At 40.0% G+C, this 17,435-nt stretch overlaps 1 protein-coding gene across 2 annotated transcripts in view; it reads left to right on the top strand.

Moving 5' to 3' along the window:
• LOC126243098 (serine/threonine-protein phosphatase 6 regulatory ankyrin repeat subunit B-like) overlaps positions 1-17,435 on the top strand; it is a 280,149-nt gene that overhangs the window by 16,786 nt on the left and 245,928 nt on the right. For both annotated transcript variants that reach the window (XM_049948139.1, XM_049948138.1), the window contains exons 2-3: positions 4,735-4,822; positions 4,992-5,189. In XM_049948139.1, the coding sequence (XP_049804096.1) occupies positions 4,760-4,822; positions 4,992-5,189 (261 nt within the window). In that variant the 5' untranslated portion in view covers positions 4,735-4,759. The remainder of the gene's footprint in view (positions 1-4,734; positions 4,823-4,991; positions 5,190-17,435) is intronic.

Raw genomic sequence — 17,435 nt, 5'->3', positions numbered from 1 at the left:
CAGGAGAATAAGGGGTGGAGAGTCAGTGAAGGAAATGGTTGGTATCTTTGGCGTGGGAGGCTACATTACGCCCAGTTGGTTTGAGGTGTTGGTCAAAGAGGGCAGAAATTCTTTTTGTGGGGGCACAATAGCCAACCACAATGGGACATCCAGGACTGTTAGGTTTGTGGATTTTGGGGAGCATGTAGAAGGTGGGTGTGCAGGGTGTCACAGGGGCGAGGATGGAAATGGAGTCAGGTGAGAGTTTCTTGGAAGGGCCTAAGGCTTTAAGCAGGGATTGGAGGTGTGTCTTTTTCTTTTTCTGATGAAGTCTATGCTGAAATCTTATGTGTGAGTGCCTTTTTAGTTGTGCCTGCCTGCCACACACTGTCAGGTGGCTTGCGGAGTATGGGTGTAGATGTAGAACTTAATGTGTCATCTTTATGGCAAGTATCATTCTATTTTTTCCTACAGATGCTGAAACTGGTTTGTTCACTCTCAGCTGAGCTGCAAAAAACAGTTTTTTGACCATTGTATGCTATCAGTAATAACTTATGGCTATGATACATGAACACTGAGTTCACTATAAGGAAACTCATAGTATTTCAAAGAGGAATGAAAAGATCAAATTTGGGCTGCATGAAGTAATATTGGCAAAAAAATCATTAGCTTTGCCTAAACCTTCAGAAAAGACTTCCAGGAATTCTTTTGCAAGCTTGCTACACTGTCTTTTGCATTGTCCTGAATGTTAAAGCCAAATAAATCAAAAGAATCGAGACAAAATGTGTTCTCACACTCACATGATTGTAGCACTATAAAAGTCACTGTTTGCATATGCGAGCAATACATGGCAGGCAATGTACATTTTCCGAGAACGGGGATGTCTTGTGCATAAGCTGTCAATTGCATGCTAGTTTTAGAAAGGTGTGGGGAGCCTAACAGTTCATATGTGTGACGATTAAGCAATGTGACAGAGGCGCCCATGTCCAATGAAATTTCACCCATTTCCTACAAAGAAGTAATTGAACAAAACGTTGTTCAACTGGCATATCACTGAAGAAACTGCTCATATACCTGTTTTGCGAACACCTGTTGCAGACTTCGAATATACTGCATTAATGACATGGGCCTTGTGATTAGATTTTTGTGAGTGGGCTGAATTCTTATGTTTTTTCCATTGCAAACATATGGATTTCACATATTTCCCACCACAAGCATAACACTGAACCTGTTGGGAGGGGTAGCCTTGGCGTTTGTGCCATGAATAGCACCGAGGGCAAGACTTAATTCTGTTTGCCTGTGTAGCCGCCTGTTTAACAAACTGCTTCTGTGGCTTGGAGCATCGTTTACTTGGCATGGCTAGCACAAGCTGCCCCTGAATGGACCAATAACAAACAAGGGCCTCAACCCGATAAATAGCTGGCTGCTCAAATTTATGAGCCGACAGAGCACCTGAATTGTACTACCTGCTGAAATGATGCATCGGATTGTTTCAAAATCTGTTCTCTGAGTTTGACATCATGTACACTGTACTCGATTGCATCATGAAACATAAAATCTGAATATAAAGCACTGCAAGCACATTTGAATTTGCATTTCCTTGCCATACATTGCAAATCTAGTAACCACTCACGATAAGTTTGTTCTGGTGGTTTTTTGCAATTAAAAAACTGATACCTAGCTGCTACCACATTTATTTGTTGGTCATAATAGTTATTTAGCAAGTCTACCTGTTGTTCACAAGACAGTTCATTGGGAGTGGCATTTGGAAACAACTTCTGAGTTAATCGGAATACTGCACTTCCTACCGTGGTTAATAGACATGGAAGTTTCGCAGTACCTGGCACGTTGTGAGTGAGGAGGTGCACTTCAAACTGGGACCACCACTCGAGCCATTCCTCTTCTTGTTCATGAAAATGTCGAAAAGTTGGTATAGTAGCTGTAGTGGGTGCTGCTTGTGCCGTCGGGTGTGCAGCGTTGGCTAGTAGCTGCTGCACCATGTTGAGCAGTGCAGATATCTGCTGCATCTGGAACTGAAACATCTGTGTTAGCTGTGTAGCATCTAATGCTTGCATCTGTGGCACCTGAGCAGGGGGAGGCGGGGTGGGCATTTTGGAAGCAACAAATGCAACAAACGGACAGGGCAAGCAAGCAAAATAAGGACAAAAGCAAAGAAAATTTCTGCAACACCGACCTGAAAACACTGATTAGCAAAAACAACAAGAAACTGTTACAGCAAATAAATGCCTCTGCAAAGTAAAGACAACAGAGAATTAAGGTACCAGCAAACTACAAAAAATTCCGTGGCCACCAGGCATTGGGTTCATCGTATAACTCGTCGCCAGTGTGGGGTCCTGCCCACTCATCTCTTATAGGGTGCTTACAAAAATGCTGTTTTCTTGGATAGCTATACAACAATTCAAGCAAATCACATTAATGATTTTTATTGCAATAATGTAGATTGACAATACTTAACTTTGGTTTACAAGAACGTGTTGCGAGTGATTGGCGACATGCAAACAGTCAGTGCCCTTCACTATATATGATGTCCATGTAAGCAATTGATACAAGACACAAGTCTCAGTATAACAGTTAGAATGACGGCTCTTCTAATCTGGATCTGCTCTGCTAGTGCCGGTCTTCTACTGTCCCCCAAGGCTGGCAGGAGCGGTGTTTATAATCTCTTCTTGTAGAGGCCGCTCCAGTCATGGTGTGGTCCTAGTCAGCATATTATTGGCTGATGTCATCTCAAAGCCTTCTCTGCTCTTGTGTTCTTCATCTTTGTGCCGACCCTTGCCATTACTCTGGAATAGGTGGGACCTTTGTCTGCAGGTAGGATGATTAGGTCAGGATATGTTTTGAGGTAGTGTATGGCTTTTCTTTCTTCTACTAAAGTGTTGGTGTTTTGAGGAAGGGACCTGGGGAAAGAAGGTGAGTCTAAGTTGGAGGTGAGGAATTCCTGAAAGATGAGCAGTGCGTGGTTAGGTGGGAGGGGGGTGGGAGGAGCAGTCTTGGATGGTAGTATGAAATAGAAGAGAGCAGGGTTCAACATTAGAATTAGGGTGGTTGTGGTTGGAGGAATTGGTGACAAAGAAGTGCTATCATTGCAGGGATCTGCAGGACAGTAGGTCTTTGTCAAGTCCAGGATTTTTAAATTTTGGTATAGGACTAAAGATGACACCTTTGGATAGGTCTGAAACTTCTGTGGAGCTGAAGGTTTTCCTGGAAAGGTCAACAAACAGTGTTACAAGAATGTTTTGCCTCTGGATTTGGTGGAGAGTTGGTAGGATAGTTTTGGGGGATGTGGCAAGTTGAAAAGGTCAGATAGCGAGGATTTAGCTGCTATGAGGGTGGATTTGTGCTGGAGAGCAAGGGATAGAATTTTGGAGGCATGATGTATGGAGATTGCACAATAACAGTGTCTTGTGGAGGGAGCAAAGGTGGTGCTGTGTTGCCTGTGCCATGGAGATGTGTTTCTGTAGTACCAGGTTTGTGAGGGACAGGGATTGGCAGAATCTGAAAAGGTGTAGGTCATTGTGAAAGGAAGGGTGGGAGCCAGAGAAAGGAATCTTAATGGTTAGGCCGTTTGGGGGGATTACATTGTTTAGGCAGTGTTTGAGCATTAGGATGTGGGATTGGGTAAAGCTTTAAGTAAGTATCTTTTTAATTGTGCCTGTCTACAACTTAACAAGTCTTTTTTACAATAAGTAGCAATTTGTCTTTTTGTACATTGTTAAAAATAAACAATGGAAACTCCAGGTATGAATATCAACAATGTGGGAAAAGACAGATTGCTACTTACCATAAAGAAGAGACGTTAAGTTGCCGACAGGTGCAGTGAAAAGACACTTACATAAAGCTTTTGGTCACAGCCTTCATCAGCTAAAGAGAAATGCACACCATTCATGCACACAAGCTAACATACCTCATGCACATGTGAGTGCCAACTCCAGCATCTGAGGTCAGAATCACCCTAGATGCTGGAGTTGGCAGTCTTGTGTGCATGAACTGTGCTTGCTTGTGTGGGTGAATGGAGTGTGTTTCTCTTTTGCTGATGATGGATGTGGCTGAAAGCTTTATGTAAGTGTCTTTTAACTGTACCTGTCTGCTACTTAATATGTCTTCTTTATGGTAAGTAGCAATCTGTCTTTTTGTACATTGTTGATAAAGCTATGAAAAACCCTAGATATGTAGTTAACAGTGTTGTGAATCAATCATAAGCATATTCAAAAATTTAATGACCTATTGGTTCAGCTTAGGCTTCTTATTAACATACCTGTGTTATCAGTAAGCATTAGTCTCCCAGCTTCTTTCTGTATTACTAATTTTTTAATAACAGAGTATTTTTTAATTTGCATTTTCCAGCTTTTTTATAACACATTTTAGACTTTATTGTATAACAATAATGATCCTTGAGTCATTGATCTCTTGCGAATATGACATTGTTATTTTGCATATATTTGTAATGATGTGGTTTAGTATTGATACTGAAATGTTGTCTTCTTGTTTAGTATTTACATTCTGAGAACTATCTTTTCCTATTAGCTAAGTGACTTACTTGTATATATTATTTTCACTGCTTGCAGGACTGTCATAATCAGTGCTTCCACCCTGTGAAGCTACAGGCAGAAATATCTATTTTCCTGTCTGAAGAGAGATACATTTACAATTTATTTTGTTCTACAAAACTATTTTATGTGATTTGATAACTGAATTTTTCATAAACTACATTGCAATATTTTTTATTTAATTCAGGCACATATAATTGTAGGAGATAAAAATGGGTTGGAAAGAACAGATTCAGTGTGATCTTAAAACAGCAGTATGCTCAGGAGATATTGAGGTTAGTATTTAATATTTTTAGTAGCTTGTATTTGTAATTGTAATAATGTTACAAATTGCAATATTATATGACTGTTAAATCTGAATAATTGACTATTAACTAATCTGAATACTGGGTTTTAAATGCTGATGTTTGTTTAATTTAGTTTTTTCCATATTTTTTAATGCAGGCTCTGAGAGAATTGATCAGAAAAGGAGGTGACAAGATATGTAAAAATTGTGACACCTACTCTATTATAATGGATGCAGGTGAAAATATGGAAGTGATTAGGTTACTGGTGGAAGAATTTCATCTTCCACTGGAAGACACTGATGATTTTGGCCAAACAGTTCTCATGAACCTAACATCACAATGTGGGAAGCTGAAAGTGAGTTGTGTTAATCAAAATAATTTAATTGTCCTAAATTATGCATAATTACTTCATGTTTTCTTTTTCATTGTGAATTGGAGCATAATGGATGCTGTCAGTGTGCCTTCTTGTTCATGATCACAGTATTTCATACAAATGTCCAGATTCTACATCCACATCTACATCTATATTCCACAAGCCACATTACAGTATGTGGCAGAAGATACTTCTGGTAGCACTGTTGTTTCCCAACTTTCCTGATCCATTCATGAGTGGTATATGGGGAGAATGACTACACATAGTGTCCCAGGAGGAAATGGCAGTATTCAGGAATTGTACAGGAATGACCATTCAAAGCAAAATAGTCTAGTAAACATGGGCTCTTAAGTGCATCTCTCAAGAGCTGTGAGCATTTGTTCCTCTTCACTACTGTGGAACACATCTGTTCTACTGAACAACTGCTCATATCTCTTAAGGTATACACTTCAGAGCCCATGTTTACTGGACAATTTTTTCATGTTTTGGCCCATACTACTTTCTTCTGTAATATGGAAAGCAAAGAGCTTGCACTGGAAAAAATTTGTTTCGCAGTATTGAAGATGTAGAGTGCTCGTAGCCCTTAATGTGCACATTTTAAAGCCTATATTTAACAGACTTTTTGCTTTGAATGATCATTTCTCTCATACCCCTGAATATTGACCATTCCTCCTGGGAATCTCTGTATATTAAGAACAGAATTGGACCCACGGTGCTACCCTGAAAAACATGTAAATTTATATGTTTCTTGTCTGACAGTTGTTTTATTAAAATGTATCAGCAGCAGTTGTGTGAACTATCCCTTCCTTTTGAACTGTGTTTTCCAGTTAAGACTCAAACCACTTGTTCACTGTTCCTCTTACACCTAGTGCTTCAACCTTGTTCAGCAGGATTTCATAGTTAACATTGTCAAAAGCTTGGACAAGTCTAAGAATATACCTGTAACACTGTTATCCTTGTGAAAAGATTCAAGTACCACTTTTGTGATCTTTGAAATGGCCAGTGTTGTACTTCTACTTTGGAAATGTAATTGTGCTTCATTAAAAAGGTTGTATTTATTCATTTAACTCATTAGTCTATCTTTCAAGATAAATGTAGTTATTGATGAGAATACTGAAACTGGCCTGTAGTTTTTGGTACTTTCTGTATTATCTTTCTTTAGTAAGGGCACAACTTATGCATACTTTGGGTACTCTGGGAAAGTGCCTGAACTGGAGGACTCATTTATTAGGTTTGTTACTGGGTTTGTATTATCTATATCCAGTCTTCAGAAAAGAGACTGGAACATCGTCTATACCTGCTGGCTTCTTATATTGTTAATTTCTGTATTGTCTTACTGATGTCAACCTCTCTTGTGGAAACATCATCAGTGCACTTGCTGTGTAAGTCATTATGGGTTTTAGGTAGATTTTACTGCAATGTTTCCACAGTAATAGGCAAATAGTTATTTACAAAATTTGTCAGTTGCTGAGGATCTTCCATTACCTATCCCTCTCTTTGATTTGCACATTATAATATCCATGTTTGCCTATCAGTTTCTTGTTATATGACATCCCACACAACTTTGGTTTTATTTTCTGCATTAAATATTATTTTCTCAGTGAATTTCTTTGAGGAATTTATGTGTCTTTGATTACTTTTCAATACATTCAATTAGCCATTTATTTTCCTTAGCTGTTGCTGTAGAAGTGTCTACTTTTGGAAATGTCTCCTCAAAGATTATTTTAACTCTTTAAGTGACAGTGGTAAATACATATACCACTGGTAAACAACAAGAATTACCATGCATGATTCTTTTTCTTGTAATTCATATGTATGAATATTTATCACCATATACCTTATGGGAAACTTGATTTGATTTAATTTACTTTGCACAGTGAGACAAAAACAACAGTGGTCATAGCACAGTATTGGATGGATTGAAACTGAGTTTATTGTGTGTTTTACTCTGTGTGATTCTAGTAAAGCCAACCAGTGCCCTTAAAGAGTAATAGGAGACCCTTTACTAGTTCCTTATTAGACATGTTTTCTTCAGGACTTAATGACCCAAATATTCTGTGACCCTTTACTAGTTCCTTATTAGACATGTTTTCTTCAGGACTTAATGACCCAAATATTCTGTGTCTTTTGATGTCGAACACTTTGCATTGGAAGATTAGGGGGTTCAGTTTTATCTCCTCTACCACATAGTCTATACTTAGGGGCTTCTTTCTCTATACCCATCATGTGCAGGTGTTTCTTAAAGTACTATGGCCAGTCATTAGAACTGCCATGAGTTTAATCTGTTTCTGTTCCAGTTCAGCATTATAGAACTTCTCTTGAAACATGGCTTTCGCATCAGATCGTTGCCATGCTATGTTTTTGGATAATAGTCCAATATTCTACATGTTTACTCCTCATCCAGCTATGTAGTTTTGATTTTACCATCACATTGGTGATGTTTTGGGCAGGTTCCAGTCCAATAAATGGAGTCATCACATCTCTCCAGGCCAGCCTATCAGTTTGTCCATAGCTGTTCATGCTTGAGTGACCAGGGACCCATAGCAGTTTTACCGTGTTGCTTTCCCGTGGTCTCACAAGGGGCTGATAGAGAGTTCAGAGCTGCTAGCTGTCTGAATAAATGTAGATGCTACAATCCTTGTAGCCATACGATCTTGTGTTCTTTTTGACCCATCAGTAAACCAGACTGTGTCTCCTGAATGGTGCAATGGTTCGTTCTTTCACTGCTTCCTTCCTTCAATTGTTAAATTGAAAGATTTATCAAAGAAGCTGGAAGTAATTGTATATTCAACTGATATTTTCCTGACCATTATTATATTTATCACACTTCGTATATTGGTGTGAGATTCTGGATATCTTATAGGTATCCAGTAATTTCCGGTCTGTAATGTGCGTGCCCCTGCTGCTGCCTCCATTGCAGCCCAAAGGTGTAGTAGGAGCACTTCCAGCATGGTCTCCATCCCATCAGCAAGTGTGTTGCTAATTCCCCTTGTTATGGCTAAGCAGGCCAGTCTGCACATTGCCATGCTCCTTAGCAGCCACCTTCTGTTCTACTTTATTCCACCATAATTTAGCCCCATAAATTATCATAGGTCTTATTACAGTGGTGTATATCCAGTATGCACTCTTGAGCCTTAGACCCCAGTTTTTATCACAGCCTCTTCTAGTGCTCATAAGTGTACCTTTTGCCTTGGAATGTATATCGTTTATGTGAGAGATCAATGATAGTTTCACATCCAGAATTACCCCTAGACACTTCACTACCCCCTTTACTGGTAGAGTTTCATGGAGAAGCTTGAGATCCCATTACGTTTACTGGATATGCTTGCTCATAAATGGTACTATGGCAGGTATCTTGGGAGTGACCCTTAAATCCTGTTTTTTGCACCAGTTTTGTACAATGTTCATTACACATTGTGCCAGCAAATTTGCTAATTATTACTATGACTAAATCATGTGCATATCATTTGCAATAATATTTAACTCTTTAATGAGTTCCTTCACTTCTAGATTCTACAGCAGTGGGGACAAGAGCCCTCCTTGCGGACACCCATCTCATTCATCATGGTGCCTTTTATCTTTCTTCTAGTCAGCATGGCCTTAATGCACCTGGGTATGGTGGTCTCAGTACCATGCTCTTCAGCAACTTTAACCATGGATTTGTAGGTTGTATTGCTAAAAACCCCATTGATATCCAGGAAGATGCAGAGAGCAATTTCCTGAAAGTGTAGAGTTTTTACTACCTTCACAACAAGTTGGTAAAGTGCTGTTTCACATGATTTGCCTGGTTGATATGCATGCTGGTTTACATGTGGAGGAATTTCACATAACCTGTTTTCCTTAAAGTGCACATTAACCTGTTTTTATAATGTGCTTAGAGGAAAGGAAGAGACACTGATTGGTCTCATATCCTTAGCCTTGGTGTCATAAATTGTCCCTGGCTTTGGAATGAAAAGAATTCTCATTGTTCTCCAAGCATTAGGAATGGTTCCTGGCGCTAGACTGATGCTAAACAGTGTATGCAGGTATCTAATTAATCCCTCTCCTGCTTGTTCAAGCAGAACTGGGAAGATTACATCTGGGCTTGGTGACTTGAATGGTTGAAACATTCGCATTGCGCACTGTATTTTTCTGAAATCGACACATTCTCTGGCAGATTTCCAGTTCTCCATTTGATTATCTACAAAACAAAGCCTCTCAGTGACTGACTCTTGGTCTGTGTTATCTGCCAAAGGGCATTGAGGGAAGTAAGTCTTGAGGAGCATATCCAGTATCTCACTCACTGTCCTTGTATACCCACCGTCCTTCTTCCTTAGAGTACCTCCTAGATCAGTTGGTATTTTAGTGAGAACCACCTGAACAAGCTCCACCTGCTGGAAGGTTATGTTGACCATTGGATATCCCCATTTGATAACTGCCATCCATAAAACCAAGACTGCAGTATTAAAGGTCTGTTTCCCTATTTCTTGCCTCAACTTTTTCTGTGTCCGATTATCTTCAGAAGTGGTGGTGTTAGCCTCTTCCCCCATGACCACATAAATAGGTGTTGGTTTCTCGTAACTTGTTTTTCATCATGTCTGTGCTACAACAGTGTCATGGTTCGTTCTTACACTGCTCCCTTATTCCAGTTGTCACACTGAAAGGTTTATTAAAGAAGCTGGAAGGTACTGTGCTACCACTCGGTGGCTTCTCCCATCATACACTGCTGTTCGCAGTCTGGGCTCAGCAGCCAGAGAGTGGTCATGTGTGTATGAGTTGCATTAGTGTGAATGTGTTTGTGTATGTTGTCTATTTCCAATGAAGTCCTTGTTGGCCGAAAGCTTACTTTCTGACAGTTATTTTGTTGTGCCTATCCATGACTCAGCATCTCCATTATATGGGGAGTAGCAGCTACCCCTTCATAATATTGTCATATTCCATTCTGAATTTTCATTGTTTGATATATTCAGTTTAGTTACGATTACTACCCTTATAAGACAAAAGGCTATAGGTGGCAGTAAAAAAAGCGAGTGTATGGGATAATTTAGTATGAAAGTGTATGAAAATAGTTCTACACCTACACCTATGTGATTACTCTGCAATTCTCAGTTAAGTGCCTGACAGAGAATTCATCGAACCACCTCTGAGCTACTTCTCTACTGTTCCACTCTTGAACAGGACTCGGGAAAAATGAACACTTAAATCCTTCCGTGTGAGCTCTGATTTCTCTTATTTTATTATGGTAATCTTTTGTCCCTAGATGGGTGCAACAAAATATTTTCACACTCTGAGGAGAAAGTTCATGACTGAAATTTCGTGAGAATTGTGATCATGCAGTGAAAAATGCCTTTGTTTGAATGACTGCCAGCCCAATTCATGTATTATATCCAAGGCACTATCTCCACTGTTTCAAAATAATACAAAACAAGCTGTACTTCTTTGAACTTTTTCTATGTTCTCAGTCAGCCCTATCTGATGCAGACCCATGTCTCACAACAGTCCTACAGAAGAGGGCGGAAAGGCATAGTGTAAGCAGTTTCTTTAGTAAACATGTTATATTTTCTAAGTGTTTTGCCAGTAAATCACAGTCTTTGGTTTGCTTTCTCCATAAAAATATCTATGTGATTTTTCCAATTTAAATTATTCATAACTGTAATCACTAAGTATTTAGTTGAGTTTATAGCCTTTAGACTTGTGTGATGTATCATGTAACTGAAATTTAGCAGATTCTTTCTAGTGATCATGCAAATGATTTATCATTTTTCATGGTTTAGAGTCAATTGCCACTTTCTGCACCATACAGATATCTTGTCTAAATCATTTTGCAATTTTTTTGACCATCTTATGACTTTACATGATGATAAATGACAGTATCATCTGCAAGTAATCCAAGGGGAGTCAGATTGTCTCCTAAATCATTTATGTAGATCAGGAACAACAGAGTGCCTGTAACACTACCTTGGGGAATGCCAGATGTTACTTGTATTTTACTTGATGACTTTCCATCAATTATTAAATCCAGCCACACAAATGAGACAATAATATATAGGCATGCAATTAATTAGAAGTCACTTGTGAGGAATAGTATCAAAAGCCTTCTGGAGACTTAAAAATATGATATAAATTTTGTGCCCCCTATCAATAGCATTCATTACTTTGTGAGAATAAAGAGCTAGTAGTGTTTCACTATAGCAATATTTGCTTTATCTGTGCTGGCTGTTTGTCAATAAATCATTTTCTTTGAGGCGATTCATAATGTTTGAGCACAGCGTTTGTTCCAAAATCCCTCTGCAAATCGACGTTAGTGATATGGGTCTGTAATTCATTGGAATACTCCTATTTCCTTTCTTGGATACTGGTGTCGCCTGTGCAACTTTCCAGTCTTTCGGTGCAGGTCTTCCTATGAGGGAGCAGTTGCATATGATTGCTAAGTGTGGAGCTACTGTATCAGCATACTCTGAAACGAACCTGACTGGTATACAATCTGGTCTGCAAGCCTAGCCTTTTGTAAGTGTTTTAAGCTGCTTCACTACGGCAAAGATATCTTCCTCCAAGCTAATCATGTTGGCAGATGTTCTTGGACAAATTCTGGAGTATTTACTTTGTCTTCGTTTCTGATGGAATTTTGACAAACTCTGTTTGAGTGTCAATCCCATCAACAACATCACCACTGTTATCATGCAGTGAAGGTATTGGTTGCACCCTGTCATTGGTACTTTATATACAACCAGAGCCTCTTTGGGCGATCTGCCAAATTTCGAGACAGAGTTTCATTGTGGAAACTATTAAAAGCATCTCGCATTGAAATTCATGCTAAATTCAAGCTTCTGTAAAACTTCATCAATTTTGAGGTGTTTGCATTCTTTTAAATTTGGCAAACTTTTTTCATTTCTTCTGGAATAGTGTTCTGACCTGTTTTGTGTACCATGGAGAATCAGTAACATCCCTCATTAATTTATTTGGTATATATCTCTCAATCACCATTGATACTATTTCTTTGAATCTAAACCACATGTGCCATGCACATACATAGTCAGATTGAAAGGAGTGGATATTGTCTCTTAGGAAGTCCAGCTGCAACAACCTTGTGGTCACTAATCCCTGTATCTGTCCTCATGCTACTTATTTGATCAGGATTATTCATTGCTAAGTGGTCAAGCATGTTTTGGCAACCATTTACTCTTCACAATATCAAGAAGATTGAAAAACATTATAGCAAAACAACATGATCCAGCTTCCTTGAAAAATAGGAGGGTGTCTTCCCAGAGTGATCAAAATTAGTACTTATAAGAGAAGCTGATGTGGAAGGTACAGATAGTCAAATTACCAACAAAAACATGGGTTAGCTTATGAAACTTCTTCAACAGAAACCTAGAATTTTTTCATGCTTATCTGTGTGTGCCTGTCTTTTCTGCTGCTTGGTAAGCACAATCTGTTCTGCCTTTTGATTGCAGTCTTGGGAATTTTCTTTACAGCCATTTCTTACATGATGTATTATCACTAGATGTATCCAGTTTATTAATAGCAGCATGGGATATTGTTTAAAATCTCAGTCCCTATGCAGACTGATAAAATAGGTCCACATTGAATAGCAAAGAGAGAAATTAAAATATGACAGTTAACTCTAATATAGTGTCATGAATGTTAATTGTAGAATCCTATTTTAAAATTAATGAAACTGCAAAATTTCTTATTGAAATTGTGCCTATTTCCTTGCCTGTACCCTATGAAAATTTGGACTTAATATAATTAGTTTTCCAAGGTACTGGATATGGAACGCTATAGAATGAATTTTTCAGTCTGAAGTAGATAATGCACTGATATGAAATATCCTGGCTGATTGAAACACTGTGCTGGACTGAGACTTAAATTCAGAACCTTTGGCTTTCACAGGCTTTTGGATCACAATGGGCTTTATTGCTTCCCACACTTGTTACTCGGGAACAGTGACATGGGGTGCAGGGGAAGTGAAATATTTAAGACATATTAATGCATTATTAAAAAGCATAGTGAAAATCATAGACATGTAAACAACATACTTGATCTTAGAGCACTAGGTAAAGCTAACATTGCAATGAAACAATACTATGAGAAGGAAAGTGCAATGATATTAAGTCACACCTATCATGACGACATAGTGAAAAAAAAATCTGTCAATTTTTGGAATATTGCAGCACAGTGATAAAATTTTGCACAAGCCACCATTGCTTTTCCGTAGTTACCCATTTTCCTACACCAGTCCTTTTCCTTCATCCATCTTACTATCCCTTGAACCCTTCTGCCAAAAGAAGGAACCACTGGTTCCAAAAGCTTGCACATTTCCTTAACTTTTGTATGTTTTTTCTCCAGCTGCTGCTGTTTGGTCAGTAAATTTTTTATATACCAAATTGTATTATATGGAGTACGTATATAGATGTAGATGTGGATATTGTAGTGTGGGAATGTTTCCTTACCTTACTTGTAATTTGATTACAAAATTGGAGAGCAAGGCATGATAGGTGCTGCACAAAGAAAATGTTCACACATGGTGAAGGAACACATCTAATTACCGACTATTCAACTACAAGGAACACATGAAATAATCTCAAAATTCATAAGTTCTGGACAAAGTCATTTGCTGACATCTGGAAAGATGTGTGGTGCAGTAGAAAAGGTGGACACCGAGCAAGGTGGCAATCTCATCCCCAAGTTTGAGCAACACAACAATATTCTGATGTGAGGCACGGAATTAATTTAGCAGAAGATGTGGCATGAAACACCATTTACATGCCCAGCTGCATGGCAGGAGCAGAGACAATGTGATTCGGGTGTCTCTCAAAATTCCACAGTATGCGTCGCCACATGGCTTGACCATAGCAGTGTTGGTGCACAGCAGGATGTTGACGCCGTGAGGAGAATATGGAAATTGGTCAAGGCTAGGTCAATGGGAATCTCGCTATGAACCATGCTGTTGATCTCTACTGGTAGCCAGCAAATGTAGTGCAGAAACAACAAAACAAACATGCCAAATTCAAACAGACACAGAATCCCCAAGATTGGCGATCTTTTACAGAAGCTCAAAATTTAGTGCGGACTTCAATGCGAGTTGCCTATAACAGTTTCCACAGCAAAATGTTGTCTTGAAACCTGGCAGAAAATCCAAAGAGATTCTGGTCATATGTGAAGTATGTTAGCGTCAAGAAACAATCGATGCCTTCTCTGTGCGATAGCAATGGAGATACTATCGAAGACAGTGCTGCCAAAGCAGAATTACTAAACACAGTCTTCCAAAATGCCTTCACAAAAGAAGACAAAGTAAATATTCCAGAACGCGAATCAAGAACAGCTGCCAACATGAGTAACATAGAAGTAAATATCCTCTGAGTACTGAAGCAACTTAAATCACTTAATAAAAGCAAGTCTTCTGGTCCAGGCTGTATACCAATTAGGTTCATTTTGGAGTATGCTGATGCATTAGCTCCATACTTAACAATCATATACAACCGTTCGCTCAACGAAAGATCCGTACCCAAAGACTGGAAAGTTGCACAGGTCACACCAATAGTCAAGAAAGGTAGTATGAGTAATGCACTTAATTACAGGCCCATATCGTTAATGTCGATATGTAGCAGGATTTTAGAACATATATTGTGTTTGAACATAATGAATTACCTCGAAGATAATGGTATATTGATACACAGTCAACATGAGTTTAGAAAACATCGTTCCTGTGAAACACAACTAGCTCTTTATCCACATGAAGTGTTGAGTGCTATTGACAAAGGACCTCAGATTGATTCTGTATTTCTGGAAGGCTTTTGACACTGTACCATGCAAGCGGCTTGTTGTGAAATTGTGTGCTAATGGAATATCATCTCAGTTATGTGACTGGATTTGTGATTTCCTGTCAGAGAGGTCACAGTTTGTAGTAATTGATGGAAAGTCATCACGTAAAACAGAAGTGATTTCCGGCGTTCCCCAAGGTAGCGTTATAGGCCCTTTGCTGTTCCTTATCTATATAAACGATTTGGGAGACAATCTGAGCCGCCGTCTTTGGTTGTTTGCAGATGACGCTGTCATTTATCCACTAATAAACTCTTCAGAAGATCTAAACAAACTGCAAAATGATGTAGAAAAAAATATCTGAATGGTGCAAAAAGTGGCAGTTGACCCTGAATAACGGAAAGTGTGAGGTCATCCACATGAGTGCTAAAAGGAACTCGTTAAACTTCGGTTGCACGATAAATCAGTCTAATCTAAAAGCTGTAAATTCAACTAAATGCCTAGGTATTACAATTACGAACAACTTAAATTGGAAGGAACACACAGAAAATATTGTGGGGAAGGCTAACCAAAGATTGTGTTTTATTGGCAGGACACTTAGAAAATGTAACAGACCTACTAAGGAGACTGCCTACACTACGCTTGTCCATCCTCTTTTAGAATACTGCTGTGCAGTGTGGGATCATTACCAGATAGGACTGATGGAGTACATTGAGAAAGTTCGAAGAAAGGCAGCATGTTTTGTATTATCCCGAAATATGCGAGAGAGTGTCACAGAAATGATACAGGATTTGGGCTGGAACTCGATAAAAGAAAGGCGTTTCTCATTGTGACGGAATCTTCTCATGAAATTCCAATCACCAACTTTCTCCTCTGAATGCAAAAACATTTTGTTGACACCAACCTACTTAGGGAGAAACGATCACCACGATAAAATAAGGGAAATCAGAACTCATAGGAAAGATATAGGTGTTCATTCTGTCCGCGTGCTATACGAGATTGGAATAATAGAGAAATGTGAAGGTGGTTTGATGAACCCTCTGCCAGGCACTTAAATGTGATTTGCAGAGTATCCATGTAGATGTAGATGTAGATGTAGATGCATAAGTACCTGGTCACATGGCAGGATCTATAGCTTGGGGCCGAAGAAACAAGTGAACGGAGAAACTTGCTGCCTTGTAAGCTAGGAACTGCTAAAACAGATGTGCAACAAAAGGCTTCCACAAAGTCCCACCATCACCCTCTGCATGAGGGGAGCATGGATTGTGAGTAAGGTGGCGATGGTGAAGGCCTGTACCAGTGGGAAGCAGCATCTTATACCTGTGGTGAGGATGTGGGCGATGTGATCAAGACTGCAGTTGCCAGTCATGTGATGAGGGCAGTTGTTGGACTTGAGGGTGCCAAGTGTGAAGTGTGAAGTGTGAAGTGGGTGGAGCATCACTGCTGGGTGGCAGCATGGATAGGTTGTCAGCCTGGTGGGCCGTTTGACAGCTGAAAGTGCACGTGCTGGGCACTGTGAGTCTGAATTGCCAGTGCCTCCAGTGTGAGGGTGGGCGGTGGCAGCGGTGGGGTGCACTGCTGGGAGCGCAAAAAATAACATTGTTGTGGAAGTGATTGACACTGTGATGCATTGTTGGTGGCATAGCTGGCTGTTGACAGCGGCAGAGGGGAATTCGCTGTATCAGCGATTGGTGGTATGGGGGGAGGGGGTGTGGGCATCCTCTGCATCAGGGAGACTGGTGCTTTTGTTGTCAATGGCCGGTGAGATAGGGTGGCACCATCATAGCACGGTAGGTTTCCCATGGTTTCTTCAATTGTAGTGTGACAGGCCTATGCCAAAAGACTTCGGCGGTTGGGGTGCTTGGCAGCATAGGCGGCGGCAGCAGTGTAGTTTTAATGAGGATGATGGTAGGGCTGAATGGTATGGGATCTGACAGCATATAGCGAGCCTGAGTCTTTCGATGGAAATGCTGGTAGGGGTGTTGTGGAGTTGAAATGTAAATATCTTGGAGTCCTACTTCAGAACCCTGTGGGGACTGGAAGTTGTGTGGGTAAAGTGGGGGCTGGTGAGTGTCGATGCGTAACATAAAGTGTGTGCATGGTGTGAGGTCACCATGAATGAATCCCCTGCATTCCCCATGGTTGGGTGTGGGGGGCGAGGGGTGGGAGGAAGGGTTGCAGGTGAGCCATGCAGTACTGCAGGATGGTGAAGAACTCAGTGATGATGTCATCTGCAGGTAGGTGGGTGGGCTCCAGGAAGTCAGCTGGGACAGCGAGTGGCTGGCTGTAAACAAGTTCAGTGGCAGAGGCTGAGGAGTACCAGGGGCAGGGCAGCGGTCCATCTCTTGCTATGGCAGGTGAGAGAGGCCGTCAAGGTACGATGGAACCGTTCCACCATGCCACTGGTGGACAGATGGCAGCTCCATGTTTGGTGGAAACCAATGCCATAGAAGGTCTGTTGGTATGTGATAAAGGGCAGATGTAAAC

The sequence above is a fragment of the Schistocerca nitens genome, chromosome 1, assembly GCF_023898315.1.
Source record: "Schistocerca nitens isolate TAMUIC-IGC-003100 chromosome 1, iqSchNite1.1, whole genome shotgun sequence".
Lineage (NCBI taxonomy): Eukaryota > Metazoa > Arthropoda > Insecta > Orthoptera > Acrididae > Schistocerca > Schistocerca nitens.
The sequence above is the reverse complement of the archived record's forward strand: the minus strand, read 5'-3'. Positions and strand labels throughout refer to the sequence as shown.